This window comes from Lichenostomus cassidix, chromosome 18, assembly GCF_008360975.1.
Source record: "Lichenostomus cassidix isolate B80296 chromosome 18, HeHo_3.0, whole genome shotgun sequence".
In the NCBI taxonomy this organism is placed as follows: domain Eukaryota; kingdom Metazoa; phylum Chordata; class Aves; order Passeriformes; family Meliphagidae; genus Lichenostomus; species Lichenostomus cassidix.
In genome coordinates, this window is record NC_139498.1 from 2,587,941 (window position 1) to 2,608,145 (window position 20,205).

General features: G+C 63.2%; 1 protein-coding gene across 1 annotated transcript in view; it reads right to left on the bottom strand.

Annotated features, from left to right (window-relative positions):
* The window catches only part of SDK2 (sidekick cell adhesion molecule 2), a 45,588-nt gene that overhangs the window by 2,342 nt on the left and 23,041 nt on the right, over nt 1-20,205 (bottom strand). The window contains exons 3-44 of the mRNA XM_085077402.1: nt 16,641-16,747; nt 15,353-15,500; nt 14,536-14,669; nt 13,517-13,628; nt 13,110-13,300; nt 12,858-12,941; nt 12,594-12,788; nt 12,295-12,411; nt 12,031-12,198; nt 11,737-11,839; nt 11,331-11,507; nt 11,109-11,245; nt 10,789-10,936; nt 10,579-10,719; nt 10,315-10,496; nt 9,955-10,070; nt 9,106-9,301; nt 8,835-8,933; nt 8,362-8,553; nt 8,152-8,273; nt 7,972-8,081; nt 7,684-7,834; nt 7,339-7,576; nt 7,137-7,252; nt 6,806-6,995; nt 6,544-6,642; nt 6,080-6,274; nt 5,801-6,002; nt 5,540-5,643; nt 5,340-5,410; nt 5,084-5,219; nt 4,439-4,495; nt 4,113-4,214; nt 3,871-3,986; nt 3,099-3,285; nt 2,578-2,715; nt 2,350-2,511; nt 2,113-2,238; nt 1,702-1,866; nt 1,284-1,424; nt 584-722; nt 168-294 (exon numbers count right to left, since the gene is read on the bottom strand). Coding sequence (XP_084933528.1) covers nt 168-294; nt 584-722; nt 1,284-1,424; nt 1,702-1,866; nt 2,113-2,238; nt 2,350-2,511; nt 2,578-2,715; nt 3,099-3,285; nt 3,871-3,986; nt 4,113-4,214; nt 4,439-4,495; nt 5,084-5,219; nt 5,340-5,410; nt 5,540-5,643; nt 5,801-6,002; nt 6,080-6,274; nt 6,544-6,642; nt 6,806-6,995; nt 7,137-7,252; nt 7,339-7,576; nt 7,684-7,834; nt 7,972-8,081; nt 8,152-8,273; nt 8,362-8,553; nt 8,835-8,933; nt 9,106-9,301; nt 9,955-10,070; nt 10,315-10,496; nt 10,579-10,719; nt 10,789-10,936; nt 11,109-11,245; nt 11,331-11,507; nt 11,737-11,839; nt 12,031-12,198; nt 12,295-12,411; nt 12,594-12,788; nt 12,858-12,941; nt 13,110-13,300; nt 13,517-13,628; nt 14,536-14,669; nt 15,353-15,500; nt 16,641-16,747 — 5,941 coding nt within the window. The remainder of the gene's footprint in view (nt 1-167; nt 295-583; nt 723-1,283; nt 1,425-1,701; nt 1,867-2,112; nt 2,239-2,349; nt 2,512-2,577; nt 2,716-3,098; nt 3,286-3,870; nt 3,987-4,112; nt 4,215-4,438; nt 4,496-5,083; nt 5,220-5,339; nt 5,411-5,539; nt 5,644-5,800; nt 6,003-6,079; nt 6,275-6,543; nt 6,643-6,805; nt 6,996-7,136; nt 7,253-7,338; nt 7,577-7,683; nt 7,835-7,971; nt 8,082-8,151; nt 8,274-8,361; nt 8,554-8,834; nt 8,934-9,105; nt 9,302-9,954; nt 10,071-10,314; nt 10,497-10,578; nt 10,720-10,788; nt 10,937-11,108; nt 11,246-11,330; nt 11,508-11,736; nt 11,840-12,030; nt 12,199-12,294; nt 12,412-12,593; nt 12,789-12,857; nt 12,942-13,109; nt 13,301-13,516; nt 13,629-14,535; nt 14,670-15,352; nt 15,501-16,640; nt 16,748-20,205) is intronic.

Here is a 20,205-nt window from a genome sequence, read left to right on the forward strand (position 1 = left end):
CTCGCTGCGGCTCTGCGCCACGGAGCCACAGGGGTGCTGCTGCCTCCAAAGGGGGATGGGCAGCAGTGTTGTTCCCAAATGTGCACCAGGACCTGCCTCGTGGCGATGCTCAGGGAGGGCTCCCAGCACCCTCCATCCCGCCCCGGGTCCCTGTCCCCGGGGGTCACCTGGGAGTCGGAGACCTCGGAGGGTTTCTCGGTCAGGCTGCTGCTCTCGGCGGGGATCAGGTCGTTGTATTTGGTCACATCCTCGTCCGAGTAGTGCAGGCTGCCGGGGCTGGGCCGGGGTGGGGACCTCGGGGACAGGCAGGTGGGTGGTTAGCATGAGTCCCTTCCCCTCGGGGCTGGGCCACTTGGGGACAAACCCAGCGGACCCCTGAGGAGCACCCCTCAGGCGAGCCAAGCCCCGCAAGGACCCTGATCCCACTGCCAGGGAACCCCAGCCTTGCAGGGGGACATTGGGCAGATCAGGGTCACCCTGCCCAGGGTCCAAGCCCTCCCCATCCCATGATGGCACAGGGATCAACACGATGACCAAAACCGCTCCCCTGCCCGGAGAAGGGGCTGTGGCAGGGAATCCCTACCGGGTGTAGATGCCGTTCTTCCGGCAGAAGGAATTCTTGACGGAGAGGCGCCGGTTGTTGAGCTCCAGGGCGGGGAAGCTGCCCTCATCCAGGCTCACCATCTCCCCGTGGCTCAGGGCGGCCGCCTTGGAGCTGTTCCCTGGGGGATGGGATGGGATGGGATGCTCAGCCTCCCCCTGCCCTCCCCAGGCAGCACCGCACAGCGTGAGGAGGGCTGGGGATGGCCCTGGGGGGATTGTGCTGCTTCCAGAGTGACCTGGGGACAGCCGGGAGGTGCCAGCCGTGCCCAGCCCCCTGCCCTGCCCCAGTGTCCCCAGCTCCTCGCTCCAGGCTGTTTGCTTAACGAGGAGGTCTGGATTTTCCCCACAATCTGAGCCCTTGACAGAGCTAAGAAAACAGAGCTGTGTTTGGCTAATCCCAGCGACCTCTGCGAGCCCCCGGGGCGGCCCTGCCTCCGCAGCTGTCTGTGCGACAAGTCCTTCATTTCATCTTGAGCTCCCGGGGCTCTCCGGGAAGCCACAGCATCGTTGTCGGGTGTCACTGGGGCTCTGCAGGAGCTCTTCCCGAGTCACCCAGGAAGAGAGGCTCCCACCACTCCACCCAGACCCCCAGGGCAGGGAGAGACCCCCAGGAGGCTCCCGTGCGATCAGAGCTGGCACCTGGAGGGTCCTGTCCCCACCCACCGCACTCCCTCACTCACCTGAGTCTGACTTCTTGGAGTACTTCTTGCTCTGCCCGCGGATGATGAGCACGAAGACGAGGAGGAGGATGAAGATGAGCCCCACCAGGGCGATGACCACCAGGAACCACCACTCCTCGTAAAACGGGTTGGTTTTCTGGGCTGGGGCACAGCAGGGAGGATCAGAGGGGGACAGGCACAGGGGGCAACCAGTCTGGGTGGGGACACCCCTCTGCAGAGCACGGGGTCACTTGGGGCACTTTGTGAGACCTGAATCCACAGGGAAGGGGGATAACAGAGAGATTTGGGAAGGGAGTGCTGGCAGTGGGACTGGGGACTCTGTAGGAGCCAGGAGGGGGTTTCAGTGATGGCCACGAGGACAGAACAACAGCAGGACCCTCCCTCTGGCACAGGGGCACAGGATTCCCCGGGAACACACCTGACACGGAGGGGGAAGGGGTGCTGGGGGTCCCATAGCCATAGTCGTTCACAGCAATGACACGGAAGTCGTAGCTGACGCCCTGCTTGAGGATGTCCATGCTGAAGGTGTAGGAGGTCACCTCCTTGGGGATGTCTTTGATGAGGATGTCCCAGAGCCCCTCATCTGGAAGAGACAAAGCGGGCTGGGAGGGGAGGGCTGGTTCTGCAGGACACCCCAGGGTGAGGGGTGGTGCTCCTCCATCCACCCACCCTTTCCACCAGCCCCACTCTGCAGTGTTTTCCCCATGGATCAGCACATGGACAACACCACGGACACTGAACTCCTAATCCCCAGCCCAGACCAGCACTCCCAGCCCCAGTTTTCCTCTCTCCTGCTCCCCGAGGTGGGGATGGAGAGAAGCTGCAGTACCTGAGGGCCGAGCCTCGATGACATATCTGGTGATGGGCCCTTGGCCAGGGTCCCCACTGGTCCAGTGGATGGTGATGGCCGAGCCATAGCGGGAGATGAAAGGCTCTCCGGGGGGGCCAGGGGCACCTGGGGACCAGAGCAGGGCTGGAGGCATGGGGTACAAACTGCCATAGGGCCGTGCCACCCCCACCCCATCCCCTCCCTCACCCCACACATGTCCCCTGCATGTCCCCCTACCTTCCCCAGGCCCTGTGGTGATGTTGGCCTCAACGTCCGGCCCGTAGGCGAAGGTTTTGGCTCGGATTCGGAAGCGGTAGGTGACACCCTCGGCCAGGTCCTTGACCTTCATCCACAGCGGGCTGTTCCCCTTCACATCCACCGTCACAATCTTGCTGACGCCTGCGGGGACAGAGGCTGAGCCAGGTCCCTCCGAGCCCTCCCCGCTCCCCCCGGCCATGCCCTCACCATCCACGGGCGTGCAGGGCTCGTAGACCAGCCTGTAGCCCTCGAGGATGCCGTTGGGCTGCGGTGGTGGCTCCCAGGACACGTTCACTGAGGTGGTGGTCAGCTCGCTGAAGCGGATGGAGCCGGGAGCGCTGGGGGCTGCGAGGGGACAGGGTGGCAGGGCCAGCTCAGCGCTCCCAGGGGACACCCCCAGCACGAGCCAGCCCCTCTCCCTGCCTCCACCCTAACTCTGGTCCATCAACTCACACCCCTGTGCCCCATTCCCTCTGCAGCAAAGATTCCATGGGGGAATAGTCTCCTTCTCCTTGTCTCTTCTCCAAAGACTTCCATCCTTCTCAAGCTTCAGCTTAAACCTTCATCCCCTTGTGCCCCCAAACCACCAACCCTCTGGGGTGAGCCCAGGGATGTTCTGCTTGGGATTGCAGGATGAAGGGGAATCCCTGGAGCCAGACCCATGGAGACACCTCCCCACAGAGCCCAGGGGCAGCAGGGTGCTGGGCTAGCCGTGCCACGGGCCCCACCTGCCTGCTGTGTCCGTGCCTTCACGGGGGGGCTGCGGGGCCCATCCCCTGCGGCATTGAAGGCTGCCACGCTGACCCAGTACGAGGTGTACCCCGTCAGGTTCTTCAGCTTCACCCCGGACTCGGGCAGGAAGAGGGTCTTGACCCGCGAGCTCTCGTTCTGCCGCTGCTCCTCCCAGAAGTGGATCTGCGGGAGGAGGTGTGGGGAGCTGGGTGAGGATCCGACCCTGCTCCCTTCCCCGAGCCCTTGGCTGTGCCCAGACACCCCACACCGCCCTGCCTGGGCTCCTGACCCCCTGTCCCAGCCTGGCTGGGGCTCCAAGTGTGCCGGAGGGGGCGGAATAGCCTCTCCTTCTGGAGGGCTGCAGGCTGTGCTGGACATCAGACACAGAGCGTGCTGAGGTCACCTTCGAGCCGTGCCTGATTCCTGAGGGATGGCGACAAGCAGGAGGAATCACAATGGATGGGGACAAGGAGGTGTCCAGAGCATGGGGCTGGGACTGCATCCTAATGCGTCCCAACAGCATCCCGGCTGTATCCCGGTGCATCCCGGCCTCATCCCAAGGCCGACGGCGCCATCTGCTGCCCCTCTGCCGCTCGGCAGCGGAATGGGACACCCGGGATGTCCTCGAGATCCCCAGCATCTTCCCAGAATCCCTTCCCCATGCACAGCACCCCCAGTGAAACCCACCCGGTGGCCCCAGGAATTCACCACCTCTCCAGAGCCCCCCGAGCCCCGGAAGGGTGCCAGGTCCCAGGTGACAGGAGGTACCTTGTAGCCCTGTATGTCGCCGTTCTGGCTCTCGACAGGGGGTGGCTCCCAGGTGACATCCAGCTGGGTGGCCGTGGCCGCCTGCACAGCCACGTTCTGCGGCGCTCCGGTGGGCACTGCGCCAAGGGAGGGGACAGCGTCACCACCCGGGGAGAGGAACCCCGCGCTGATTCGGGGGATGCACTGCCTTGTGTGGGCGATGTGGGGCTCCAGGACAGCCCCCAGCCCCTGCCAGGACTCACCTGCTTCCCCCACGAACACCTCCTGTGGGGGGCTGGTTGGCCCCTCGCCCACGGCGTTGTAGACGCTCATCCGGATCTCGTAGCGCCGGTGCTTGCTCAGGTCTGGGGGACAAAGGGTGAGTGGGACCCTCCCCAGGATGGGACAGCCCCATTATCCCCGGGGGGCCTGGCAGAGCCCCCCGTTGTTGGGAAGAAGGGGATGTCCCCAAGGAGCAACTGGAGGGGACAGGCAGAGGGGCTCCAGCTCACCCCGCAGTGCAGGGACACAGGGGGGTGGCACTGGGGGGGACACAGAGGAGGGTGGGGGACAGGAGGTGGTGACTTACTGTCCAGCTCGTACTGGGTGAGGGACACCTCGCTGAGGTTGTGCACAGTGTAGACAGCTGGGCAGGAGAGCAGGCAGGGGTTAGTGCAGGGCAGGGGTGGCCTCTGAACTCCCACCCTAACACAGCCCCCACCCCAGGGGGCCAGGGCTCCCCTGCAAGGGCTCTGTCACCCCCAGGTGCCAACAGGGCTGTCACAGCACCGAAAGCCTTTCCATCCTCCTGCCCCTTCCCCTGAGTGGCACAAGCCGGGTTTGCATATTGGGGTCTCCATGGGGGACAGGGCAAGGTCCTCTCTTGGGCTCTGCCCTTGTCACTTGTACCCCTGCTGTCCCCAGAGTGGATGTGACCCTGTTCCCTGCTGTGACACAGCAGGGTGTCACACAGCCCATGGTAGGTTCAGATTTGTGGACACCTGAGCTACAGGGACACAGTGGGACTGAGCCAGTGACAACACTAAAGAATGTTAGGGACCACAGTTCTGGTGCCACAAGGGGGCCAGTGACAGCTCCAGGGACACAGCCTGACCCTGGTACCCAGGAAATGCTGTGGAGTGAACACAGGATGCTGCACTGCCCAGATCCCCACCTGCCACCCCCGGTCACCCCAGCCCCTGTCCCCAGGCTTGGCAGGGCTATGGGCACTCACGGCTGAGCTCGGCCCAGCTGGCACCAGGGTGGCCGATGCCACGCAGGGCGAAGCCACGCAGATTGTCGTACACCAGCTCCCGGTACCGCAGCCGGAAACCCAGCAGGATCCCATTGATCTTGTCCTCAGCCGGGGGCTGCAGGGGGAGGGAGGGCAGGCAGTCAGAGGCTGCACTGATCCAGGACTGCCTGGCACCCTGAGGTGGCTGTCTCCAGTCCACCTCGGTGCCACCAGGGTAGGGCAGAGGGGACAGTACCTGCCAGCGGATGAGCACCGACGTGGTGGTGTGGGGGGTGATGGAGAGGATGGTGGGAGCCTCCTCAGGGGCTGGGCGGGAGAAGAGGGTGGTGAGGCTCCAGAGATGCCCAGGGCAGGGGGGATGCCCCGGGCTCAGGAGGAATCCCCTGGGCATGGGAGGTGCCCCCTGTCCCTGTCCCTGCCCCAGGAGGTGCTGACCAGCCTGCAGGGTGGTGAGTGACTCCGACTCCTCGCTGTACTCGCTGTCCCCGATGTCATTCGTCGCCTTCACACGGAACTTGTAGGAGGTGAAGGGCTTCAGCCTGCAGGGAGCAGAACGGGATGGGGACAGGGCAGCCAGCAGGTCACCCCCGAGCCACCCAGGCCATCGCTTCCCAGCCTTGCACCAGCACTTCTGGAAACCGAGACACGGGGAAAGCATCCGAACCATCACCACCCTCCATGTCCCCAGCCCCTCACCTGTCCACGACGAAGGCGGTGGCGTTGTGGCTGACGGTGGCGGAGTGCAGAGCCCACTCTCCGTCGGGCAGCTCTCGGCTCTGCACGGTGTAGTAGCGCACGGGGGACAGCCCGTCGCTGCCCGGCTCCCAGGACAGCAGCACGCTCCGAGCCCGCACCTCCTCCTGCTGCGCCAGCGGCTTCCCGGGGGGCTGCGGCCGGGCTGGGGGAGGCGAGGGGCTGGGAGCACTGCGGGGTCGCCCCTGGCTCCCCGCCGCCGGCCGGACCCCCCATCGTTACCTCTCTTCTCGGTGGTGACCACCAGAGCTTCGGCCGCCTCGCCCCAGCCCTTGCGGGTCTGCGCGGCCACACGGAACAGGTAGGTGGCCTCGGGCTGGAGGCCGGTGGCCGTGAACTGCCGGGCGCTGGCCTCCAGCACCTCCACGGCGGCCGCGGTCACCGCCGAGGTGTTCAGGCGGTGGCTGACCTGGTAGGCTGCGGGCAGGGAGCAGAGAGGTGGGGATGGGGAGCGGACAGCAGCCTGGGCCCCTCCCCGTGCCGCCCCCTCCCTCCCAACGCACTGCACCGGGGAGCTCCCAGCCGGCCAGGGACCAGCATCCGAGCAGGGAACTTCAACCCCGAGCGCTCCGAGATGCTCAGGGAGCTGGTCTCTGCCTCCCCACGCCATTCCCTGCTTTCACATGAGCTCTGCATCCCCCTGCAGAGCATCTCAGTGTGGCACGCCCGGGATGCTCCCCACCTACCCAGGATGACGCCGTTGGGTGCTGCTGGCGGCTGCCAGATGAGCCGCACCAAGGTGGTCCTCACTTCAGGGAAGAGCAGCCCCACGGGGGGCCCGGGAACTGCAGGGGGAGAGATGGGGATCAGCAGGGAGTGTGGGCAAAGCGACAGATCCCATCTCCCTGGGTGTCCTGGTCACAGGGAGAGGGAGCATCCCAGAGAATAGGGATAGGATGGGATTGAGCACCCAGGGTACCCTCAGCCCACTGTGGCGCTGTCACCCACCGTCATCCAGCGTCCTCTCAAGGACGGGGGGCCGGCTGGGGACACCATCGCCGATCCTGGTGAAGGCCAGCACCCGGATCTCGTACAGGGTGTACTTGGCCAGCCCGGTGAGCTGCGCGCTGCGGGAGGCGTTGCCCTCTGCCAGCCAGAACTGGGCACGCACCTCCGAGCCCTTCTCCTTGTACAGCACCTGCAACACAAGCCTTGTGGCACGGCCGGGCCAGGCTGGCACTGATGGCCACCAGCTCCTGGGGACTCACAGCCTGCAGGGTGATTCCCCAGGGAAAACTGTGCTTCCCAGGGCACGGGCAGGGGACAGGCAGGAGCTCACTTTGTAGCCCAGGATGAGCCCGTTGCAGTCGGCCTCGGGGATGTCATTCCATCGGACCACCAAGCTGCTCGAGGAGGTGGCCACTGCTGACACATTGCTGGGGCCAGAGGAGGGGACTGTAGGGGGGTGGCAGAGGGGGTCAGTGGCTGGACTGGCCAAACTGGCCGGGGTGGGTGCCCAGTGCCCAGGTGGGCAGCAGTACCTGACTCTCGGGTGCGTGCCAGCACCGAGGGGCTCCAGGGCCCCGAGCCGATGGCGTTGAAGGCCTGGACCTGCACCCGGTACTCTGTCCACTCCTCCAGGTCCTCGATGGTGAATTCCCGCTCCACACGGTCACGGATCACGTGGAGCGCCGGCTGGCCCCGCCCGTCTGCCCGCGCATACCGGATCCTGTACCCCACCGAGTCAGGGTTCCCGTTGTACTCCTGCTCCAGGAGGGGCTGGCAGGGACAGCCATTGTCACTCCCGACATCCCACAGCCTCCCAGCTCCACCCCCCTGCAGCCCTCACAGGAACAGGACCCCCCTGAGTCATGGTGCCCACTCACCATCCAGCGCAGCCGCAGGCTGGTTTCACTGGCCGTCCTCAGGGTGACATTGGCAGGGGCCATGTCCGGGGGGGCCTGGAGGGTCTGGATCCTGCGGGAGGGCAGGCTGGGGGGGCTGGTGCCCACGATGTTCACCTGCCGCATGCGGAAACTGAGAGAGGAGAGGGGGGTCACAGTGTGGGGCAAGAGAGCTCCAGTCCCCCCGAGGGACAGAGAGGGGGGTCATGGTGGGGGACAAGAGAGCTCCATTCCCCAGGGGTGGCACCATGGCACCATGCTGGCACTTGCCTGTAGTAGGTGTAGGGCTTCAGGTTGGGCACCTCCATGGAGCGGCTGTCGGGCTCGTTGGCCAGCTGGTGCACAAGCCCCCACTCCTCAGCCTCGCCATTCTGGCCCACCTGTGGGATGGCAGTGGGGTGAGCTTCCCCCTACACACCCCCTGACCCCCCTGCCCGAGCCACCCCATACCTGTGCCTCCACCTGCCAGCGGGAGATGGAGGTTTTGCCATCGTAACCCGGGCGGAACTGGATGGTGACGGAACGGGGACCGATGTTGGAGATGCCCAGGTTGGTGGGGGCACCGGGGAGCTCTGTGGGGACACAGCAGGGTGGGTGGCACTGACCTCTCACCCCCAGCACCGCTCACAGCCCCCGGCACCCCAATGCCACCATGCTCACCTGGAGGGACCCCCGAGGAGATGGTGGAGGAGGACACCTGTCCCTGTCCCTTGGAGGTCATGGCAGCCACCTCGATGGTGTAGGTGGTGAGGGCGGTGAGGCCGGTGACACGGTACTCCAGGGTGACATTGGGCAGATAATGTGTCACCCGCGTGTTGGTGCGGTTGTACTCCTCCCACGAGATCCGGTAGCCTGGAATGCACCCCCTGTGTCACCCCTGTGTCACCCACCCCAGGGGCTGAGCGGGGCCAGGGCAGGGGGACAGGACATGTGGGAGATTCTGCAGGGTGGGAAGAGGGCAGAACACAGGGAGAGGCTGCAGGGGAGGAAAAGGACATGAGAGGGATACTGTGGGGTGGGAATGGGATAGAGGGGAGATGCTCCAGAGTGGGAATGGGACAGGAAAGGGGGGAGATGCTGTGGGGTGGAAAAAGGACCAACGCAGGAGCCAATACCTGCCAGTGCTCCCGTACCTGTCAGGATCCCATTCTTCTCCAGCGGCTCCTGCCAGCTGACCTTCAGGGACGTATCCAGGATGTCACTGAAGCTGAGGTGTCCCACAGGGCCCGGCACTGCCCAAAGACACCCAGCCTCAGCACCCCAGCGCAGGAACCCTCAGCACCCACGGGACCCCCGCGAGGAGCGAGTGGGGAGGAGGGGGCTCCCCTCGGACAGGGCTCGGCAGCGGGACGGAGCCGGGGGGCGGGCAGGGTCCATCCCGCGGGGGTCGGAGCCTCCCCGTACCGTCCTCGTGGGTGCGCACCAGCTGCGGGGGGCTGCGCGGGCCGTCCCCGGGCGTGGTGAAGCACAGCACCGAGGTGAAGTACTCGGCGAACTTGCGCAGCCCCGCCACGTAGCCCACGTGGACGCTGTCCTGGAAGTTCGGCCGCACTGTCACCACCGTGGCCTCGTCCTCGTGCTCCGGCTCCCAGGCGATGAGCTGCGGGAGAAAGGAGCTGGCATGAGGATTCCCGGCGTTGTGTCCTCACCGTGCCACAAACACCATCCTCCGGCCTCTTCTTATTAATCCGGTGTTGATTAAGGAGCAATTAGCGGTGCGGGGAGCACTCGGCGCCTCTGCCAGCGCTGTTTACGGAGCTGTGATTAACGCCATCGATAACGGCGCTGGATCACCCCTCGCCCGCGTGCAGGAGGGATGGCTGGGCATTTAATTGGTATTGTGCAAGATAGCCTCCAGCAACTTAATTAAACACTAATTAGGCCCTAAAAATACTAATCAAAAATACTAAGTGGCATTTAATAAAGAATGTTAAATATCCTACTCACGCTGGTTATCTCATTCAGCGGCAATTAAATTCCCGAACTTCTTTGGAGTGGATTAAGACACAAGTTTAATGTTTTTAATTCAATTTCATTAATGTAAATTTGAATTAATTGCAATTTGGAATTAATTACAGAGCATGGGAGACTCCGAGCCTATGCAAGTGTTAAATAACAGTAAATATTATTTTAACAGTCAGGAGAGATCCAGCTAAAATCTGGGATTTCGGCGAGGAGGAGCCAAGACAGATTGTGAAGGTTGACCGAGGAGTTTTCCCCACAAGCTGTCCCATTTTTGGGAGCCGCCCTCACCTTGTAGCCCTGGTTGATGCCGTTGATGAACTGGGGGCTGGGGGGGTTCCAGGTGAAGCGGATGGTGGTGGAGTTGGTGGCCTCAGCCTGCACATTCCCTGGAGGCACCGTGGGCACTGCCGGGAGGAAGGGACAGCTACAGGGACAGCTCCACGAGGTCCCCTCCATCAGCTGGGTGCCAGAGCCTCTGCAGGCCCTGCTCATCCCTGCCCAGCAAATCCCCATCCCCCTGGGACCTCCACACCCATCCTCCTGTCTTCCGTCCCCATCACCCCCATGGCACCACCTGTTGCTATTGGGGGGCCACCAACCCCCTGCCCACCCCTGATGTCCCTGCCCATCCCCACAGTCCCTGCCCACCTCCCTGCAGGGTCCACTCGGTCACTTTCATGCTGTAGACCCCCAGGCCGGCGCTGTTGTAGGCGGCCACCTCGATCTCATAGTTGGTCCAGATGATGAGGTCCTCCAGGAGCAGGTTGTTGACCTCGGCGTTGGTGATGTTCTTGAACTGATACCCCACAGGCAGCCCAGCCAGGCAGTACCTGGTGACCAGGAGCCATCAGAGCTGCAGTGTCCCCACCAGCAGCAGGTTTGGGACCCCCAGGCTCCCCCGCTGGCACCTACCGGATGATGTAGCCCTTGAGGACACCGTTCTGGTGGCTCTCGGGGGGTGGCTGCCACTGGATCATGATGGACTGGTTGGTGCGGCCGCTGGCGATGACGTTCTGGGGCGGTGCAGAGGGCGGCTCCTCGGGCAGGGACACCCTGCAGGGACAAAGCAGGGTGAGCACCCAGGGCCACCACCCCCCCTGGAGACTCCCAGCTGGACCTCACCTCTCCGTGTCCTTGCTGAACTGTCCCCTGCCCACGTCATTCACAGCGCACAGGCGGAACTGGTAGGAGCGAGCGGGGACCAAGCCCCGCACTGTCACCGATGTCACCTCGGGGTCCACGCTGGCCAGCAGCACGGTCCAGGGCGCATCTGGGGAGAAGAGGGGACAGCAGGGTGGGGCCCTGACCTGCAGGACACTGGGTACCCAGCCTGGCTGACAAGCCCTGGGGTCCCCAAGCTCCCAACAGCATCCCCTGCAGCAGGGTGACACTGGGGAGTTTTCCCAGTGCCAGCAGTGCCGGGGGGTGGTAGAGACCCTTACTGTTCTCAGAGACTTCCACGACGTAGCGGAGCAGGGGGCTGTTGCCGTCGAAGGGCTTGGCCCACGTGAGGTTGATGGCCCTTTTCTCCAGCGGGCTCAGAGCGGCCACAGGGCTCTCGGGGGCGTGGGGGAGCTGCCTGGACAGGGGGGTTAGGGATGGAGAAAGGGAGGGAGGGGGCACAGCCCCTGGCAGGGGCGCCAGCAGGATGAGGGGGGTCTCACCGGACACGGAGGTGGGCGCTGCGCGAGTCGTTGCCCCCGGCAGAGATCACCTTGCAGGTGTAGGTGCCGATGTCACCCGACCAGGTCTGGGAGATGTGCAGGGTGCCCACCTCGTCCAGGCGCACCCGGGGGCCGCTCTCGGGGCCCAGCGGTGCTCCGTCCTTCTCCCAGACGTACCTGTGCCAGGAAGGACCCACCCAGGTGTGCTGGTGCTCCGCAGCCCCCCAAGAAGGAGAGGCGACCAGGGACTCCCAGTCACAGGGCACCAGGTGGCAGTGCAGGACCACCAGCGCAGGGCTGCAGTGGAGGACCCCCATCTCCCTTCCCAGGCACAGGACAGTGGTGACAGCAGCCAGGTCAGCAACCCGGGGGTGCCTGGACCCCCCACCCTCCCTGTCACACTCACCTGACATCCACACTGGGGTCGTGGGTGACCCTGCAGCTCATGACAGCCTTGGTGCCCTTGATGACACTCTGGTCCTGGGGCGGGTCAGTGATGCGTGTCCTTGCTGCGGGGGACACAACGAGCCACCAGCACTGCAGGGTGGCACCACAGGGACAGCCCCCCTTCTCACCCACAAAACCCAGTGCCCACCCTCAGCATCCCCCGAGAGCACCCAGGGTGGGACACAGAGCCAGGCACAGTCCCTCCCTGTCCCTCCCAGCTGCAGGTGACACAGGCCCGCCCTGACTCCCTTACCCCAGACCACCAGGTCGGCAGAGGCCTCGTCCACGCCGCGGGAGTTGGTGGCCAGGCAGGTGTAGGTGCCAGCGTCGGGCAGGTGTGCAGGGCTCACCAGGAGGCTGCCCGACTCCAGCAGGGTGAAACGCGGCAGCTGCACCGAGCCGCTGGCCAGGACCCGCTCTCCTGGGGACACAGCGGAGCCCCGTCAGTGCCACCGGTGTGGTGGCCACCGAGCCTGGTGGCAGGGCTCGGAGGGCAGGATCGCCCCCAACACTTTACCTTTCTGCCAGGTGATGGCCGGGCGTGGAGCTCCCGAGGTCTCGCAGTTGAGGATGACAGACATGCCATCGATCACCGTGCTGTCCTGGGGACCCCGGGTGATGTTGGGGGCGATGCCTGTGGGGCACAGAGATGAGCAGCTCCCCCTGAATTCCCTCCCTGTGCCCAGCCTGGACCTGACCCATGAGAGTTTCCTGGGGTCCCCTGAGCCCCTTGTGGGACTCAACTGTGGGGTCCCAAGTGTGTCCCACCCACCACCCAGCCAGGGCACCCCAGGGCAGAGGGCTGATGGCACCTACTGGTCACAGCCAGGTACGTGGTGGTCTGCACCTCGCCGGCCGCGTTGCGGGCAAAGCACTGGAACATTCCGGTGTCATCAGGAACCAGCCCGCTGATCTGCAGGCTGCCGTCCTCCAGCAGCTGGAAGCGCGACAGCTTCTCCAGGTGGAGCAGGGCAGCGTCCTTGTACCAGGCCATCTCGGGAGGGGGGACACCTGCAGGGGTACAGCCACGTCAGGCACGGGGTCACGGCAGCACACGGAGGGTGCTGGGGAGCAGCTCACCTTTGGCTTGGCAGGGGATGGCCACCACCTTCTCCATCTCAGCCGTGATGTGTCTCTCCGGCTCCTTGATGAACTGCGGGGGCTCTGCCAAGGGAACCCGGCCATGGTCCTTGGACTGACCGAGGAGCAACCCCAGTGCCCTGCCTGTCACTTCCCACCCCTCTCCCGGCTCATGGCACTGGTGGTCTGGGCTGCCCACGGGCAGGTGGTCACCCAGGATGGACAGGGAGGTGCCCGAGGGCAGGAGCTCACCCAGGACGGACAGGTAGGCACCGGCAGCCACGGCAGGGACGCTGCTGCTGCGCAGCACAGCCTCGCACTCGTAGAAGCCACTGTCGCTCAGGGTGGGGTGCAGGATGGTCAGCCGGCGGCTGTAGTCACTGATCCCGCTGGACACGGGCACCCCATCCTTCTTCCAGATGATGTGCAGCTTGATCAGCGGCCTGGGGGGGCAGGGGCATGTCAAGAGCCAGCTCTGGCTTCCCTGGAGAATTCCACCTCCCTCCATCCCACAGGACTCAGTTGGGAAGGAACTTGCTCCATCCCACAGGATCCAGGAGTGTGGTGGGAATGGATCAATGGACACCCAGCCCTGAGGCTGGGCAATGCCAGCAGGGAGATTCCCCCATCCCCATCCCAATCCGCACCCCACGGCTCACCTGGCATTGGCCACGCACTCCATGGTCACCTCCGAGGTCCCGGCCACCACACTGGTGTTCCTGGGTGGGACAATGATGGTGGGTGCGATGGGATCAGCTGGGCCACCCACGTCTGGGGAGAAGGACAGCCATAAGCACGCCCTGCCTGCCCAAATTCCTCTCTGCTGGCTTGGAGGAGACAAAGCTGAGAGCCACCAAAGGTCCAGCCCATCCTGGTGGCATTAGGGTGCCTTCCCAGCTGTCCCTAAGCCATGGCCCACTGTGGGAGCCCCAGCACCCCTCGGCAGGGCCACCAGGCTGGTGGCAGCAGGGAGGAGGGAGCAGGGAGTCCATAAAGCAAAAATGATGGCAACAATAAAAAACCCTCATGTAGGCGCTGTAAAAACGCGATCGGCTCGAAAGCTGCTGATAGAGCTGAATCCATAAACAGGGGCTCCGGGATGTTTATGGTGCTCCAGGACGCCAAGGGATGGGAAAACAGATTAATGGGGATGGGAGACAGGCAGAGCCCACCACAGACAGGGATAACCTGTCCTAACCCTATGGAGCAGCAGGAGGAGATGGGTGAGAGTGTGACAGGACTGATGCCACTTCAGGGTATCTCCCATGGGATGGGCTGTCACCACCCAAATGGGCTGGGGGACCTTTGGAAGTCCTGGAGGGTCCAAAGGAGCTGGAGGGACAAGGTTCCAGGGGTGGCACCCAGGCAGGGGCTGCTCCAGAGCGCCAGGAGCTGACAGGGGGACACGGAGAGGAGTGAGGGAGGGTGGCTGTGGGGTGACACTGCAGCACCCCCATTCCACAGCCCATTCCCGGGGCATGGCCGGGTGCAGCTGGAGCAGGAGCTCTGCCTGTGACACACCAGCGCCTGCAGCACAGCCCCGAGCACCTAAATAAATTCTGAGGCAGCTGAACTGTTAAGTCAGCAGAAGCCGGAGGCTCCGAAGAGATTTACTGCAAATTAAATTTGGGGGCGAGGCTGGGGATGGGGGGAGGGGGGCAGTGCCCCCCACACTCACTAGCCACGGTCAGGGTGATGGGCTGGCTCGTCTTGTTGTCCCCGTTCTTGTCATTCACCGCCTGCACGTAGTAACGCCCCGCGTCCGGAGCCACCGTGGACAGGATGACCAGAGTGTTCTCCAGCGTGATGGCTCTGGGGGGAGCAGAGGGGGAGTGAACGCCAAGGGGACATCGAGCTGGGACCCTCACTGCCCACCCAGCACCCTCACCTGCCCCAGGCACCAACCCCGGGATGTGGGGGAGCAAGCCCTGCACCCCTCTCTCCAAGCAGAGCCCATGGGATGGTGCAGATTCCTGGGATTTCTCCCTTTTTTTTTTCATTTTTTATTTAATGGAACAATCTAATCTGCTGGAAACATAAAATGCTGCGGGGAATATATTTTTTTTACCATTAAATATGAGATAAAGGAGTTTTATCTCCTCAATCCCGCTTTGCAAATCGAAAGGAGACCAGTTCAATTCCTGCATAATGGGGGTTACAAATTCAATTCCTGCAGGCGGCGGCTGCCAGGGCTCCGGCAGCACCGGGATCTGCCACAGCTCCGTGGGGACACCTGGCACATGTGTGTGCGCCGTGCTTGGCTCCATCCCACCCTTTTGCCTGCCTTCCTCCCTCCTGTTTTCGTTTTTTGTGAAAAAAATCCCTTCCTCTGGTGACAAACAGAGCCATTAGTCACCGAGTGTGTCTCTGGGTTTTAGCACGACGCTCTTGAGATGTCGGTTAAACATCCTTAGTGTGGGGACAAGAGGAAATGCAGCCCCCGGGATGCTGGGGGGGTTCCAAGGGGATTCCGGGGGGATCCCGGGAGTGCTCACATGCGGCTGCTGGGGGAGATCTTCCGTCCGTCCCGGAACCAGGTGACCTGCGGCTGCGGGAAGCTGGCGATGCGGGGCGCTCGGATGACCGCAGCCTCCCCGTGGGACACGCTCTGCTGCGTCTCGCTGTCCTCGAAGCTCCCCATGTCTGCAGAACGGGGGAGAGCTGTGTGAGGGGCTGGGGAGAGGCCGGGAATGCGCCCAGGGGTTCAGCGCCGGGTCCGGCTGGGCAGCAGGCTGGGGTTTTTGGGATGGACACCCCAGGGGATGATGATGCAGAGGGGCTGCTTTGTCCCCTCCTCGGCCTGGGTGGCTTGGCTGGCTCGGGGTGTGGGATGTGGGGATGGCTCAGATCCCACCGGCTGCTCCTGGGGATCAATCCCCGCAGCACCTGGAGCCCCACCACCCTTGTGCTGGATCAGGGACACTTGTCCCAGTGTCCCCCAGCACGGACAGGCTGCAGCCACAGCACGGAGGGCCCAGTCCTGGGGCTCCCTGGCCTGTCACCATGTCCCATCCCATGTCCCAGTGCCAGGAGCATCCCAGCATGACCCTAACTCCGGGGACAAGACGGGGCACAGCTGCCTCCATCCCACCCTGCCATCCCCAGGCTTCAAGCACACAGCAGTTGTGGGAGACTGAGGGAAGTGGGGAGCACGGAGGAGGGGGGTGGGACAGGGGATTTTTACTGACTTCCTTAATTGCTGTAATTAAAAACATGTAAAGAATCCCTTTTTTAACGACTTTGCCATTATCATTAGTAGTTAGCACAGCTGCCTTATTAATTTCTCATTATCTTCCTGATTTGTCACTGCTCCTCAGGAGGTGTTTAAGGGGATGAGATTGGGGCTATCCCGGAGGCAAGGGCTGACAGAGAGGGGCAAGTCTCTTGGGACAGAGCCACCCTCAGCACCCACATCTCCTCTTTAAATCTCCAGACATCCCTGCCAGTGTCACCCCGGGGATGCTCCAGACATCCCTCCCGGCACTGCTGCAGGGATGCTCCGATGTCCCTGCCATGCATCACCCCAGGGACACTCTGGATGTCCCTGCCAAGCATCACCCCAGGGACACTCTGAATATCCCTGCTATGCATCACCCCAGGGACACTCTGGATGTCCCTGCCAAGCATCACCCCAGGGACATTCTGGATGTCCCTGCCAAGCATCACCCCAGGGATGCTCCAGGCTCGCACGTGCTGGCCAGGAGTGTCACCAACAGAGCTGTCCTACAGGGCCAGGAGCTGGGTGTCCCCAGGCAGTCCCCATGGAGCAGGACAGTCACTTACAGGCCACCTGCACCTCGGTCTGGCGCTGCAGCAGGGCTCCCATGCGGTTGCGGACGATGCAGCGGTAGAAGCCGGCGTGGGTGCGGTCCAGCGAGGTGATCATGTACCTGTGGGAGGGGGATCAGCGGTGAGGGGACATCCATGTCACTGTCACAGCCTCCCCCCGGCGAGGCTGCAGGTCCTGCACACACCCCCAATTCACCACATTTGTGCCAGGAGCTCTTTTTCCCTGAGGAGCTGCAGCTGGAGGTGTGTGTCCTACATGGCTGTGCATGTCAACGTGTGTGCAGGCTGGGGGACACCCCGGTGGCCCTCACTGCCACACAGGGACTCATGGCCACGCACACGGGAGGTATTTCCACTGCGCGTGAGCTGGTGATTGTCACCCTCCCAGTCCGGGGACTGGATGTGACTCAACGCCAGGATCTGGGACTTGGGACCCACCGTCCTGACCCCTGCCACTGCGGTCTGCTGGTGTCACTCAGCCCGGACCCCAGCTCTGGCACTGCTCCGATGAATCCCGGCTGAACCCCCTTATCATCCCCGCGCCTGCTCTTATCAGCCGCCAGCGCCAGCAGCTGGTGGGGAGATAAAGGAAACCATCACATCTCCACTCGCCCACCCCACGAGCATCGCCCCGGTCCCCAAGCCGGACCCTGCTGCCACCAGACCTCCCCGGGCAGTCCCCACCCCCGGAGCTCGTGTTTCATCCGCCTCAAAACAGACCGGGGAGTCTCCGGGGGACCGGGCAGGCGCTGCAGCGTCGCCGTCCCCAACGGGGAGTGCTGCGAGATAAAGCAGAGAGGGAATAAATAAAGCAAGCTCAGCCCTCCTTGCCCAAAATCTAATCTTGCGTTAAAACCCGCCGCGGGCCCTTTCGGCAGAGCTTTGTTTGTTCTTCTGAGAACGGAGCGTAAATTAAACTTTCATAAGACCTGAGGAGCGCGTTGCCAGCGCCGGGAGCGCAGCGGGGCGCCGCGCCCACCTCCCCGCACGGGAGAGGGTGACAGGGGACACGGGGGGATCCCCACCCCATCCCGGCATGGCGGAGATGGGGTGGGCACGGCGGGACTGGCACCAAACCCGCGGTGACACCCACCCAGCCGCCCACCCACCGCGCCGGGGTCACCCGTCCCCGCGGGAGGAGGGAGGGTGCCCTTTGGGGACGAGTCCTTGAGTGTCACGGCTGATATTTAAAAATGCTCCCCAGAGGCTTTAAATAAGATATTTCAATTCCACGGAGCTGTCAGGAGCGGCTGCAGACGCCAGGAATAATGGGCCCGCTCTCCTTGCGGTGTCCTCGTTAATAAATCACACCGTGACTCCCGAACACACGCACGCCGATGGACGGACGGATGGACGGATGGATGGACGCTCAGCAGCAGAGGGACGTCCCCAAACAGATCCTTGTCCTCTCTGCCATGTCCCCTCCAGACCCTCATTCTAGGAGGGTGACAATGCAAAGCCCCCGGCACAGCCCAAGGGACCCGGACCGTCCCCACCCCTGGGGTCACAGGGAGCACCTTCAGTCACAGCCCTTGTCCCCGCAGGCAGGACACCTCCGCGGGCACGGGCAGCCTTCTCCCCCAGCCCAGGACGCTCTGGCAGATCCAATTACAGGGCCTGGTCCCCACACGCGGGAGCTGGAGGAGTTATTAAAGCAGCAGCACTTCCACACACACCTCAGCAGCTGAAAATAGCCCGGAGAAAGGAAATCAATTCCCGGCGCAGCCCAGCCCGCAGTCATCAACCAAGCCAGCACAGACTTTGCTCTCTCGCGCTCGCCTTTCACCGAGGCTTTTATCCAAGACCGCTCAGATTCGATTTCCTTCCCCCATCACGCCTGGCTGGAAGGGGACAGGAATGGATTTCACCCCCAATGTCACCGCCGCTGTCACCCCCTTACAGGGGGTGTGCTGTGAGTAGCAGGAAGGGTGGATGTCACCCCACAGATCCCCCCCAGGTTGTGCCACAGCTCCATGGCCAGGAGCTCCCAGATCCACCGAGCCATGCAAAGCAGCTCCTCCAGCTGGGACCCATCCTGGTGTCCTGACCGGGTGGCTTTGTCCATCCGGCCAGGATGGAGGTGAAGCCTGGCCCAGCTCCCGGCACAGCCCTCGCTGCTGACTCTGCTGTTCCAGGGGTTTGTTTGGCTTCTCTGCGAAGACAGAGGTTGACAGGGCATCAGCCGTGGGGAAAAGCCCTTCCACAGCGAGGCCTGACCCACACTGCTCCGGCAGGAAGCAGCCATGTCCCACTCGGCCCCGGGGTCAAGAGGGGGCTCCGGAGGCAGGAGCCCCGTGCTGGGGGACCGGCGGGTTTGCAGCAGCAGCTTTGGCACGGGATCAGCGTGACAGATGGATGGCTGCATGGTGGGAATGACAACCTGTCCATCCATCCATCCATCCAGCGGCGAGGCAGGGCAGGGCACAGCAGCATGCCCAGCTCCTCACCGTGCCATCCTGGCACAGCACCACCGTGTTCCACAGGATTGTTCCCATCGTTCCGGCACAGCAATGCCCCAGCCCCGGCTGCTGCCGTGCCTCTGTTATTGTAGGGTTGCCGAGGAGCGTGGGGCTGACGCTGCCGAATTATTCTTAGATTGAGGGGGTGGAGAAGGGCCGGGAAAAGCATCAGCCAAAGGATTTGATCCATCAAATTGAAAGCCAGAAGAGCGCAGAAATCTGTGAGGTTCTTCCAATGCCACCCAGTAACAGCAACAGCTGGATCGGATTTGGGATGGAAGCACATTGGCACAGTCCCCTTTGATTAATATCCTGTATAACGACTAATTAATTCTGGAGGGGCCGTGTGTTTGAATAGTTGCTGTGGGATAATGAAATGTCAAGTGAGCATTAAAACACACTTAGCAGAGGTTTAACGACTCGCAGCATCCGAGCGCGTGTCCCAGCCCTGCGCCGCGCCGGGCCAGCGCTCGATGTGGAGCTGAGCAGCCCCCTGGCGTTCCATCAGCCCCGCTTAACTCGGCTATTGGATCTCAATTAGCTCCCGATTGGAACGGCTCCGCTTGGATCCACGTGGCCGTCGCCTCTCCGCCTGCCTGGAGTGTTTTCCCTCGGCCGTGGGAATTGGGCGGGAGCCGGCAACCCCGTAAATCGTTGTCTCAATTGGCCCTGCCAGAACAATGAGCCATTTAATAATTAATGCCCGTGTATTAATCAGCCTCCTTCCTGCAGAGCGGGGACGGAGCGAGCCTCGATCCGTGTTGCGGCATCCGGAGGGCTTTGGTGCATTGCTAACCGCGAGCTTGGCCACCTCCCAGATCCGGTGGCATCTCCAGCTCTGAGAGCTCCCTGTCCTCTCCACCGTGGCTCCTGAGCCACCAGAGCAAGGAGATTCCCTCCATTGCCTCTGCTGCCATCCCACCACGTGGCTCCTGCTGTGGCTCCCTGGCACCACTGCCCTGTGCCTGGCAGTTGCTTCTCACTCACACCAACATTCCTGTGTCCTCCCAGTTCCAAACAAGCCACAGAGGCAGGCAGGAGCCTTCCCAGCACAGGAATTCCCAGGAAAACCCACCCCATGCTGTCCACACTCCTCACCA